Raw genomic sequence first — 13,431 nt, 5'->3', positions numbered from 1 at the left:
AGGAGAATCACTTGGTCCATCATCTTAAAATAAGGAAATGTGTCCACTTCGCTGTCTCATGTTTTAAGTGGCTTATCTTCAATAAAATGTGCATAAAAATAACAAGTGTAAACGTGAACTTTGTTATTGATCATACATGTATGTGTCAATGGTAAGTCATATTTTTGGATATTGTTTTAAGAAGATTTTTAAATGGGAATACAGAAAAGGGAAAAAAACCTTCTGTGACCAGCGACTCCTCCCACTTCACAACTCTATTCTCACAATTTCACTTTTTTTCACCACTGGCCCTAATACTCAGTTGTAGGCTTTTTAAATCTTATTATATAATACATTTGTGACAGTAAGATATTAAATAACCTGTTTTAGAGCAGGATCATGTGGGATCAGATACACATGGAGTTTGAGGAACGTTGTGTTTGGTTTATAGTATATTAACACGTTGCACTTTATTTTCACCGGAAAGCCAAGTTTCATCAGAACCGCTCTTGGAGAAAAAACTGGTTCGGATAACTTGACATGGGATGATGTGACCTCAGACACGTCCTCAACAACATCTCCACAGGCATCTATGTGTAGGACTGCAAACTTGTCTAATATTGTAGAGTCATCTGCACAAAATACAAGCACATATATTTAGTGAGGAGAAAGGGATTGTATCACAATACATTTAAATACATGTTTACTTATTTCTTCATGTCCACTTACCTGTGCAGATCCAGTGTGGCAGGTACACTTCATTTAACTTCCCAGCAATGACTGTGATGTCCAGTAGAGGACCTGCAGGCATGTATTGTAAGCTTTCCATTCTCTCCATGTGTTCTTCCCAAGACCAGAACTGGTACTTAATGCTGACCTTTTCTTCGCAGACCCATCGCAGGTCAGAGACACTGCATTCAAACTTTCCTGCTTCAGACTGTAGGCTGAAAGAAAAAAAACAAATGAGTTTGTGCATATGTGCAAAAGTGTAATGGAGTAAATGTAAACTTAACCAGTAGGTGCCTTGATTTTATTTAAAGCGATGTGTCTAATTATCACTGTTACTGTAACATGGCAGGAAAAAGATCTTAGTTGTCCCTCTGGGAAAAGATTCAAAGAACCTTGCTGAAATGTTTGCCATAGTTCCAGTTTGTTGTGACACAATATTGAAGATGTTATTTTTACCTGTAAGTTGGAGCCTCATCTGCATCTGTACTGTTCACTTCAGGTTCAAGTTTAGTCCAGTCATTGGACTCCTGCACAGGAGGACAATCACTTTTGTAAATACTGTAAGTGGAATTGTTCCTGTTTAATCTTTTTCAACATCATACAAATGAACAAATAAAAAAATATATTAAAAGAAAGGGATTACCATAATGCTTCCATGAGACTCAAACTCCAAGCTTCTTGAATGCCCTTGTTAAAACACATTTGAAAATGTTGTGTTATGTAATGTTTATATATAAAATCATATTTTAACTAACAAATGCTTTGCTGCTTTAGCACTATGTGCTACATAACACTCCTCCAGTATGAGAACAATATGTTAGAGTAGCAGCACTTCACAGGACTTCTGTTATGTACAACGTACAGGCTAGCTACATGTAGCTGTACATGTAGCCAACATCAAACATGTAAAGTAATGAGTGTTGATGTTGCCGTCATGCTATATAGTCAATGTCCTGTATCATGCTGTTGCGGTACCAAACCAGATACCGAAAACCAACAACTTAATGGTGGTGTAAATGTTTGTTTTTTTTCACACAACTTACCTTTGGATCCTGAGCTGGTGTCTAACAAAATCTGCACCAGATCCATCCTGTTCATCTTCATTAAAACCTCTCTGGTCACCTCCACAGCCTGTTGACCACAAATCTCCACCATCAGATCCACTAAATCAACTGTGCTGTCTGCCCTCTCTATTCGGACTCCTGGGATTCTTGGGAGATCTTTCATTTGTAGGTTCTGCAGCCACCACTTGACCTGCTCGATCTCCCCGAGACATAATTCTTCCAGTGTTTCCAAAAGCTTCTCCTTAACTCGTGTCATTGTTTCATCCTGATGGATTCAAAGTGATCAGAGGGTATTTATATAATATTTCCACTGTAATGATAAAACACTGATGTCTTTGCATCAATGTAAACATTTAAATCATGTGACTAATATTACCCACATGAGGCAAAATTATACATTTAGTGAAATCAGACTGCTGCACCAGAGGACAATCACTTATGTAAATAACTGGAATTGTTCAATTTACAAATAAACATAAGACCAAATTGAATAATAAAAGAGATTACCATAATGCCTCCATGAGCCCCAGACTCCAAGCTTCCTGAAGGACCTTGTTAAAACACATCAGAAAATGTTTTAAATTATTATATATTTATAAATGGAATCATATGGTAACCTTCCAGATGCTCTGCTGCTTTAGCACTATGTGCTATACTCTCATATATTCTGTGCACACACATCTATTGTGTGTCTGTCAATTTATTCCCCGTTAAAAGGTTGTTGTTTGTGGTATTGGGCTATACAAATAAAATTGACTTGACTTGACTTCACTACATGTTATGCAGGACTTACTGCTGAGAAAAGTCTAAGTTGAGGAAAAGTGGCAGCACTTCACAGGACTTCTGTTATGTACAACTTAAAGGCTAGCTACATGTAGCTGTTGTAGTAACCATTCCTCATGAGAGGGAAAGATTTTATACAATAAAAATATAGGAACAATCATATAATGATTTGTTTTGCATGTACATATATTACAATAAACAACTGGATAGTAACCAACATCAAACATGTAGATTAATGGGCGGTGATGTTGCCATCATGCTATGTAGTCAATGTCCTGTATTATGCTGTCGTGGTACCAAGCCAGGTACCAAAAACCAACAACTTAATGATGATATAAGACAAGCTTAATGCTTACAACTAAATTGTTCTCACAAATAATGCAGAAATTAGTTTGCATGACATTTTTTTGCAACAAAATATCCTGAAATTTGAAAATTATAATCATAATTATTTTCCCAGGTGTTTGAAAATCCATCCAGTCATCAGTATCCTGTCTTATGTTGTCATTGCACCAAGCCAGGTACCAAAAACTAAAGAGGCAATGCACATTTCTTACATCTTAATAATGGCGTAACAGGAACTTAATCATGATTAATTACATATTTTTTTGCCAGATTACAATGAATGTAAAATGTTCAATAACAGTTTTCATTGGAACTACTTTTCTTAAACCAAAGAAATAATCCTTATAAAACTGTTGACAGCATGTTCTGAGGATTATTCAGTTTAACAGAGACACTGTTCCTCAAAAAAAGAAAAAAAACTTTTTCAGGAAGAATTATTAAACGCAATTCTTCAATGGTGTGAGCATCACAAAAGAATTTCATTCACCTCCATTATATTGGCTGCAGAAATGTTGGAGATAGATATCACAAAACTTTGCGAGATAAAAATGCTGCAGGTACCACTACAGGTGAGTGAGGGCTTTTTCATGTTGTGTGTTTTTTATTTTTGTATTATTGGGCCTAATTCACTAATATGTCCATAGAAATGTTCTCACTGTGTGCACAAAATAAGCGTGCATGTAAAATCACCATAGGATTCATGACACATGCGCACTGGCCAATTTTGCTTTTACCACCATGCGTATGTTAGTGAATCAGCATCATTCTAAATTGACAGGCGCTCTACTGGGAATAAGCATACTAACATGCCCCAATTTCTCTATGTAAGGAAAGCTCTGTTGGAGCAGTGCAACAGTGGAGAGAGCTGTCACTCGTTGCAAAGAGGGCCGTGATGTTAAAAATATAGAAAAACTTAACTGCTAGTGAAATACAAACAATAGTTTCAGAAGTAGAAGCCAGAAAAGGCAGATTTAGCTGGTAAACATGTGGTTGGCACAACTGTTTGGAGCCTAATTGTGAATCCTGTAAACAGCCTGCACACCTGTTGTACCATGATCACGCAGTACGTCTGTAACAAAATAAGAAGCTGGTAAATGTGTAGATCTGTATAAAACTCTAAAGCTGTGCCAGGTGTGCATCGTATTTTGTCTCTGTCCACAATAGGCCGTGATGTAGTGAAAGCAGAGTGTCCCTCCTTGTGCCACTACTGAACTGTCAGGTTGTGAGGATGCTGAACAGGCTGCTGGTTAAACAGCTGCATATATTACAGCCAAATCTGATGGGGGAAATTAATGGGTGTCACATTCCAATATGGAAACTCCAATTTATAAACTATTGTCATATAAAGCGGACACAGGTCAATTTTAATAAATTAATAATTTCATTACATTTATGATGATGATTTATGGATTACAACGTCTTCATTATTAATTTTATAAGCAGTAAATAAATTGTGTATTATTAACAATTTTTCACTTTTGGATGTTGTCTATTTAGGCCCAATCATTTTTAAAATAATTGTGATTCTAATATACTGTTTACATTGAATAAATTTTGACTATATCATTTTTTAGACTGTGGGATGTTTATGATTTGTGCGTATGCATGGTCTAAGGCAGTTCTAAATTTGTTTGCAGAGTAAGAAAAATGTGGACAATTTAAAAACAGTGACTGATCTAGAGTCATTGATTATAATGACTATACAGCATACAGTGAGTATCTTTGCTTGTGATAATGGTATCTAGATAATATGTCAAAACAACCACATATTCACTGTCCAAAATGTATTTTTAATGATGAAAAAACAGTAACATTAAAGTAGAATAAGACCCCACTCTGCATACCAAATGTTTGATATTGGAATAGTATTGTTTAGGTTTTTTTTTCACACAACTTACCTTTGGATCCTGAGCTTGTGTCTGACAAACTCTGCACCAGATCCATCCTGTTCATCCTCTTTAAAACCTCCCTGGTCACCTCCACAGACTGTTGACCACAAATCTCCACTATAAGCTCCACTAAGTCATCCATGCTGTCTGCCCTCTCTATTCGGACTCTTGGGATTCTTGGGAGATCTTTCACTTGAAGGGTCTGCAGGTACCACTTGAACAGCTCGATCTTCCCAAAACGTAATTCTTCCAGTGTTTCCAAAAGCTTCTTCTTTACTGGTGTCATTGTTTCGTCCTGATGGATTAAAAGTGATCAGAGGGCATTTATATAATATTTCCACTGTAATGATAAAACACTGACGTCTTTGCATCAATGTAAACATTTAAATCATGTGACTAATATTAATCACATTAGGCAAAATTATAGATTTAGTGAAATCAGACTGCTGCACCAGAGGACAATCACTTATGTAAAGAAATGAAATTGTTGCTGTTTAATCACTAATTTTGCAACAGCACACAGATGAACAAATAAACAAATGAGCAAATTGAATAATAAAAGGGATTACCATAATGCCCCCATGAGCCCCAAACTCCAAGCTTCTTGAAGGACCTTGTTAAAACACATCAGGAAATGTTTTAAATCATGTTATGTTTATGAATGGAATGATATGGTAACTTTCCAGATGCTTTGCTGCTTTAGCACTATGTGCTACATATTCTCCTGTACTCTCATATACTCTTCTTCTGTACACACAACATCTATTGCATATCTGTCCATACTGGGAGAGGGATCCCTCCTCTTACTTTTCCTGAGGTTTCCTCATTTTTTCCACATTAAAGAGTTTTATTTTGGGGAGTTTTTCATTAATTCAAATCAAGGGTCTAAGGACAGAGGATGTTGTATTGCTGTACAGATTGCAACACCTGCTGAGGTAAATGTGTGATATTTGGCTACACAAATAAAATTGACTTGACTACTTAGCACTGTTCCAATATGAGAGCAATATGTTATGCAGGACTTACTGCTGAGAAAAGTCTAAGTTGAGGAAAAGTGGCAGCACTTCACAGGACTTCTGTTATGTACAACGTACAGGCTAGCTACATGTAGCTGTTGTAGTAACGGTTCCTCATGAGAGGGAAAGATTATACAATGAAAATACAGGAACAATAATATAACTTAATTTGTTTTGCATGTACATATATTACAATAAACAACTGGATAGTAGCCAACATCAAACATGTAAAGTAATGGGTGTTAATGTTGCCGTCATGCTATATAGTCAATGTCCTGTATTATGCTGTTGTGGTACCAAGCCAGGTACCAAAAACCAACAACTTAATGATGGTGTAAGACAAGCTTAATGCTAACAACTAAATTGTTCTCACAAATAACGCAGAGATTAGTTTGCATAATTAGATCTTTTTTTGCAAAAACACCCCCAACATTATAATCATTATAATTATTTTCCCAGGTGTTAGTAAATCCATCCAACCATCAGTGTCCTGTCTTATGTTGTCATAGCACCAAGCCAGGTACCAAAAACCAGGTAATGCAAATATTTTACATCTTAATGATGGTGTAACAGGAACTTAATGATGATTAATTACATATTTTTTGCCAGATTACAAGAAATGTAAAATGTTCAATGTTCAATGTTCAAAGTAGAATAAGACTCTACTCTGCATATCAAATGTTTGATATAGGAATTGTATTGGGGTTTTGTTTCCGCAAAACTTACCTTTGGATCCTGAGCTGGTGTCTGACAACCTCTGCACCAGATCCGTCCTGTTCATCTTCTTTAAGACCTCCATGGTCACCTCCACAGACTGTTGACCACAGATCTCAACCATCAGCTCCACTAAGTCAACCTTGTTCTGTGCCATCTCTATTTGGACTCTTGGGAATTCTTTCATTTGAAGGTCCTGCAGGACCTCTTTGAATTGCAAGAATTCCCCGAAACGTAATTCTTCCAGTGTTTCCAAAAGTTTCTCCTTAACTGATGTCATCATAACATCCTGATGGATTAAAAGTGATCAGAGGGCATTTATGTAATATTTCCACTCTAATGATAAAACACTGATGTCTTTGCATCAATATAAACATTTAAATCATGTGAGTATTGTAACAACTAATATTAATATATTACACAAAGTAATACTGTGATTAATCTACAGTGATTTTATAAAGACAAAGTGTGAGCACAGCATGATTCATTTAATTTATTTCTATAAACTGGTTATTAGTAATTGTGATTTATTGCATGTCTCCAACTCTTTCTGACACTGTGCTGCCAAAAGTAGGAATGAGACACCTGATCACATGTTCTTATTGCTTCAACAGAAGCTGTGATATTTCTGCTTTAAAAACTCTTTCCACCTATTTACCATCAGAGTTGAATAAGAAAGTCTGGAAAAAAATACACGTCCTAAACATTTAGTTGTCATCCTCAGTTGTAGAGATAGCACAGATTTTATTATAGCATTATTGGTGGATAAAATATTTCAGCTCAAAATCTCAATCAGAATCCTGCTTCAGTTCAGTGAGCACCATCTGATGAAATGATGTCACTGGTTTGTATCATTATTAATAGTGGTCAAGATGAGGATAATTTTCAACCAGCAGCTATTTGATGAAAGCTGTGTTGTGTAAAGTGTGTCTGATGTGACATTACTCACTTTCTGGGGCAGTGAAGACCTCTGCTTCTCTGAGGAGAAAGAAAATAGAAAATGACTCAAGATTGATTAAACATCAGACTATAATCAGTTTTAGTCAGATTTAGTTGGAATAACACTAAAATCTCCTCTGCTGCTTCTGACATCATAAACAATAATCATACAGAGAGAAGAGAGGTTGGATATCATATCATTAAAACCTTTGAAATCTAATAGAATCCAATATAAAAGTCCTGCAACAAATATGACCGTCTTTATGTAAAGATTATCACCTCACAATTATTTGATGTCAAATAGGATTCACAATGCTGTCAAATTATAATATTCAGTGTGTCAGAGAGGTGTTCATTCAACTCCATGGTCATTTTTTAGGTCCAAGCATGTAGCATTGATGCACTGTATTATACTGTCAATTGTACCTAATATTTTGCCACCCCTTAAAGTCAAACTGTAACTGGAATTCTCCTCACTTTGTTTGGAAGGAAATATGATCTATAATGACACTGCAGCTATTGTGTATTATTTTCACTTTTCCAAGAGGACAAGTCCGTTTGTGTGTTTGGCTCTAGGAGTGGCTGACTGACATCTGAGAGCTGCAATGTTAACTTCCCTACTGTGCTACTGACTTGAGAATGTCATAGTCCTGATAACGATGATACAAGACTTTTTTTCCTTTTTCAATAAGCCCACATAGCCTTGGTTATGTAACATTAGCAACTTAAGATGTCTGTCACTTGCTGTTAAATTTGTTTTCCACTCAGAAAGTGTAAGCTAGCAAGCTAGGCCAACTAACTTCCACTCAAAGTTGAAGATAGCCTAGCTCTCTAACCTTAGATTCCCACCAGTCAAGAAGCAGACAGAATATGAGCGGATAGAGTGTGGTATGACAAAAGTCCCCAACTGCAATTAAACCAGTCCATTACAGTTATGTGGTATGCACCTTAACCATTAGACTTTTAGGAAGCTGCTTGTGATTTTTTGTTTTTTTGGTAACTTGAAAGAAGAAACCCTTAGAAAAGATCTTGCTTTTTCATCAGTAGATGTCATTTTGGAAACTATGCTATATGTAGGAGTCTAGTTATTCTGGGTTTAGTTTTGGCTTGTTGTTGCTGTGGACAATTTAAAAACAGTGACTGATCTAGAGTCACTGACTCTAATGATTATACAGCATACAGTAAGTATCTTTGCTTGTGATAATGGCATCTAGATGATTAACAATCAAAACAAACACATATTTAAATGGCTGCCTGACAGTCCTAATGTATTTTTAACTATGAAAAAACAGTCACATTAAAATGGAATAAGACTCCAGTCTGCATACCAAATGTTTGACATTGGAATTATATTTCTTTTTTTCAAAGACTTACCTTTGGATCCTGAGCTGGTGTCTGTCAGACTCTGCACTGGATCTCTCCTGTACATTTTCCCTAAAACCTCCAAGGTCACCTCCACAGACTGTTGACCATAGAGCTCCACCATCAGCTCCACTAAGTCAACTGTGCTGTAGGTCCTCTCTATTTGGACTCTTGGGAGGTCTTTCTGTCTTCGAAGTTCCTGCAGGACCTCTTTGAATTGCAAGAATTCCCAGAAATGTAATTCTTCCAGTGTTTCAAAAAGCTTCTCCTTAACTGATGTCATTGTTTCGTCCTGATGGATTAAAAGTGATCAGAGGGCATTTATGTAATATTTCCACTGTAATAATTCAACACTGATGTCTTCACATCAATGTAAACATTTAAATCATGTGATTATTGTAACAACTAATATTAATATATTACACAAAATGATACATTCATAAAGACAAAGTGTGAGCACAGTGTCATTCATTTCATTTATTTCTATAAACTGGTTATAAGTAATTGTGATTTATTGCATGTCTCCAACTCTTTCTGACACTGTGCTGCCAAAAGTAGGAATGAGACACCTGATCACATGTTCTTATTGCTTCAACAGAAGCTGTGATATTTCTGCTTTAAAAACTCTTTCCACCTATTTACCATCAGAGTTGAATAAGAAAGCCTGGAAAAACATACACGTCCTAAACATTTAGTTGTCCTGTTCTCATCCTCAGTGGTAGAGATAGCACAGATTTTATTATAACATTATTGTGGATATAATATTTCAGCTCAAAATCTCAATCAGAATCCTGCTTCAGTTCAGTGAGCACCATATGATGAAATGATACCATTGGTTTGTATTATTTAAAGTTGTCAAGATGAGGATCATTTTCAACCAGCAGCTATTTGATGAAAGCTGTGTTGTGTAAAGTGTGTCTGATGTGACATTACTCACTTTCTGGGGCAGTGAAGACCTCTGCTTCTCTGGGGAGAAAGAAAATAGAAAATGACTCAAGACTGATTAAACATCAGACTATAATCAGTTTTAGTCAGATTTAGTTGCAATAACACTAAAATCTCTTCTGCTGCTTCTGACATCATAAACAACAATCATACAGAGAGAAGAGAGGTTGGATATCATATCATTAAAACCTTTGAAATCGAATAGAATCTGATATAAAAGTCCTGCAACAAATATGACCGTCTTTAAGTAAAGATTATCACCTCACAAAATAATCTTTGATGTCAAATAGGATTTACAATGTTGTCAAATTATAATATTCAGTGTGTCAGAGAGGTGTTCATTCAACTCCATGGTCATTTTTTAGGTCCTAGCATGTAGCATTGATGCACTGTATTATACTGTCAATTGTACCTAATATTTTGCCTTCCCTTAAAGTCAAAGTGTAACTGGAATTCTCCTCACTTTGTTTGGAAGGAAACATAATCTATAATGATACTGCAGCTATTGTGTATCATTTTCATTTTTCCAAGAGGATAAAACCGTCTTCGGAAACATTTGTGAAATTAGCATCTGAGCTTCAGGCTCCAGGAGTGGCTGACTGACATCTGAGAGCTGCAATGTTAACTTCCCTACTGTGCTACTGACTGGAGAATGTCGTAGTCTGATAATGATGATACCACATAGCCTTGGTTATGTAACATTAGCTACTGAAGACGTCTGTCACTTTACATTATTTAACATTTGTGAGGATCCATCGGGCTGTTAAATTTGTTTTCCACTCAGAAAGTGTAAGCTAGCAAGCCAGACTAACTAACTTCCACTCAAAGTAGAAGATAGCCTAGCTCTCTAAAGTTAGACTCCTACCAGATGTCAGATGTCAGAGACGTGTTGATTTAATTAATGATTTGTTACCCCCTGTCAAAAACTTTTCTCACACTTTACATTGGTGATTAAATGAAGTTTGCACTCAAGCAGATATACTGTACATTTTTAAAATAAATCATTAGATGTATTCATTAGATACATGTGATTGTGTAATGTGACAGTTTTGTCTTCTTTGTTTTACCTTTGGGTCCTGAGCTGGTGTCTGATAACCTCTGAACCAGATCAGATCTGCTCATTTTCTTGAAAATCTTCTTCATCAGATTCACAGACTCTTGACCACAGTTCTGTAACATCAGATCTACTATGTCTGCTCTGTCTGCTGTGTAACTCAACCTCAGTGAGCTGTCTGGGAGGTTCATCTGGGAGACAGTCCACCGCAGGACCTCTTTGAATTTCTTTAACTCCTGAAAACTCAAATCATTCAGGGTTTCCAAAAGCATCTCTTTAACAGCTGCCATTGTTGCTACCTGGAATAATCAAAACATTGATGAGACATACAGTATATTCAATCCACTAGAAAAAAAACACTAAAATAGTTTCTCGTTGCATCTCATGAATGTAAGTGTAGATGTGAGTGTTATATGTTTATCTGTGAGATCACTGTCAAAGCTGAAGAAGAAACTCAGGAAAAATGTACATGTCAACATTTCCTCATCTCATTCCTCAGTGTTAAAGATATGAAACATTACTGATGGATAAAACTGTAGCTTGAATGCAGCTTCTGTGAAAAATATTCAACTTAAATCATGAGTTTGGGTTGTATCAATATTTAAAATGTTTAAGATGAGAATCATTCTCAACCTTCAACTATTGAATAAAAGCTGTGTTGTATTGAGTCAGACAGATGTGACATTACTCACTTTCTGGATCCATGTAGAGAGCTGTTCATCCACATAATGTTTCTCTGAGGAGAAAAAAAATATAAAATGACTAATGAGTGATTGATGAAAAACAGACTAGAAACACTGTATCAGGCTATATTGCTTTGTACTAATTTACAAATTATTTACAAAATTACACTTAAACCTAAGCAGTGATGCAGACATTATCACTTATATTTTTTCACCCCGTCCCATAATACTTTTTTTGGTTTTAATTGTCTTACTTTTGGGTCCTGAGCTGCTGTCTGACAGCCTCTGCACCAGATCAGGCCTGTTCATGTCCTTTAAAACCTTCTTCATCATCTCCATAGACTGTTGGCCGTACACCTGCACAATAATTAACACTGTGTCCTGCATGTCTGTTGTCTTTATCAGCCACGAATTGATGTCAACACGTGGTCTTGTGAGCTTCAAGTGTTTCAAGAGGACTTTCTTGAAGTCTTCAAGCTCCCTTTTACTCAAACCAGCCAGTGTTTCCAAAAGCAGCTCTATAACAGACGTCATTGTTTCTACCTGGTAAATACAAAGAAAATGTTCATTGGCCAAATGTACAATCTCTCAGCTGGGATGAATACAGATTTTTCTGTTTACATCTCATCAACATGTGTGTTTTTATAAATGTGGATATATACAGTTTACATTTCACCAGTGGTAGAGGTAACACTGATTTTTAACATTATTAGTTAACAACGTTCTTGCTTCAGACCTCATGTATACATGATGCAACCTGAATGTAGCTTCAGTTCTGAGAGAACCAGCTGGTGAAAATCAGGAATTTGTTTGTATCATCATTTATGATGTTGAACATGTTTTTTTCCTGCTTCTGTTGAATGAAAGTTGTATCTGTAAAGTCAGACAGATGTGACATTACTCACTTTCTGGATCAGTGCAGGCCACTGTTCATCCACAGAGTGTTTCTCTGAAGAGAAGGAAATAAAACAAGACTCATGAATGCCTGGTTTACCATCAGGTGATATAATCAGACACTATCAGACTATCTTGTTTTAAATTAATTCTAATATTAAGGATTAATTGTAAAAGGAAAAGAAAATCTGCTCAATAGTAACATCCTAAAAATTAATTTCCAATTTCACCTGATGAACACTTATCAACATGACGTCACATTTGTTATTAAACTCAGTGTTAAAGCTTCACATAATGAAATGTAGATTAAAATAACTACAGAGCTTTGAGGAAAGGATTCAAATCTGTCATCTTTACTCCTAATATTTTTAATTTTCTTTATTAGTGTTTCAAATGTCTTATGGTACCTACCTCCCTCAGTGGTTTTTACACCAAACGCTTCAACTGATGATCCTGCAGCTGAAACACATTTAATGAACATTGTAATTACATAATAAACACTGTGTGTAACCTTTATGTGTACCTGTCCTCAGTATAATACTCTGACTCCCAAGTATAATAAAAAGCCTTTAACACTTCATGGCTGAGACCAATGTGGTTTCAGAAAACACTTAGTCAGGGTGATAAAATAAAATACAAAGACACTGCACACGTCACATGACACAGATGGATTACAAGTGTGTGGATGGAAGACAGGAGGAGGCCTTGGTTACAGAAATCACAGAAGGGATGAATGAGAATGAGTGTCCATAGTGGAACAAAGTTTAAGTAAAATTGTAGCTATACAAAAATACAACACAACATATTCAAGTGAAATGATGTAGACAACATTAGCCAAGTTCCTATCTGACCATATACAACATAAGACTAATAATGAGTAATAATGAGCTCTAACTCTCCTCTGAGGTGATCTTTGTCTTATTATTTTGTATGTACAAGTAAATTGAATTAGTTCAATTAACCACTTCAAAAATGAAATGAAGTACCAGAGAAGTCAGACCCTACCTCTCCCTCGAGGATGCTACGAAACTGATT

The 13,431-nt window shown here is 36.0% G+C and overlaps 1 protein-coding gene across 1 annotated transcript in view; it reads right to left on the bottom strand.

Moving 5' to 3' along the window:
* LOC137191005 (uncharacterized) overlaps positions 1-13,431 on the bottom strand; it is a 32,506-nt gene that overhangs the window by 7,567 nt on the left and 11,508 nt on the right. The window contains exons 9-25 of the mRNA XM_067600786.1: positions 12,808-12,855; positions 12,408-12,451; positions 11,757-12,045; positions 11,512-11,555; positions 10,833-11,118; positions 9,758-9,786; positions 8,833-9,112; positions 7,469-7,497; positions 6,532-6,808; positions 5,359-5,402; positions 4,799-5,084; positions 2,280-2,323; positions 1,752-2,037; positions 1,352-1,395; positions 1,165-1,235; positions 709-923; positions 361-611 (exon numbers count right to left, since the gene is read on the bottom strand). Coding sequence (XP_067456887.1) covers positions 361-611; positions 709-923; positions 1,165-1,235; positions 1,352-1,395; positions 1,752-2,037; positions 2,280-2,323; positions 4,799-5,084; positions 5,359-5,402; positions 6,532-6,808; positions 7,469-7,497; positions 8,833-9,112; positions 9,758-9,786; positions 10,833-11,118; positions 11,512-11,555; positions 11,757-12,045; positions 12,408-12,451; positions 12,808-12,855 — 2,567 coding nt within the window. The remainder of the gene's footprint in view (positions 1-360; positions 612-708; positions 924-1,164; positions 1,236-1,351; positions 1,396-1,751; positions 2,038-2,279; positions 2,324-4,798; positions 5,085-5,358; positions 5,403-6,531; positions 6,809-7,468; positions 7,498-8,832; positions 9,113-9,757; positions 9,787-10,832; positions 11,119-11,511; positions 11,556-11,756; positions 12,046-12,407; positions 12,452-12,807; positions 12,856-13,431) is intronic.

This window comes from Thunnus thynnus, chromosome 10 (assembly GCF_963924715.1).
Source record: "Thunnus thynnus chromosome 10, fThuThy2.1, whole genome shotgun sequence".
NCBI classification, from domain to species: Eukaryota; Metazoa; Chordata; class Actinopteri; order Scombriformes; family Scombridae; genus Thunnus; species Thunnus thynnus.
The sequence above is the reverse complement of the archived record's forward strand: the minus strand, read 5'-3'. Positions and strand labels throughout refer to the sequence as shown.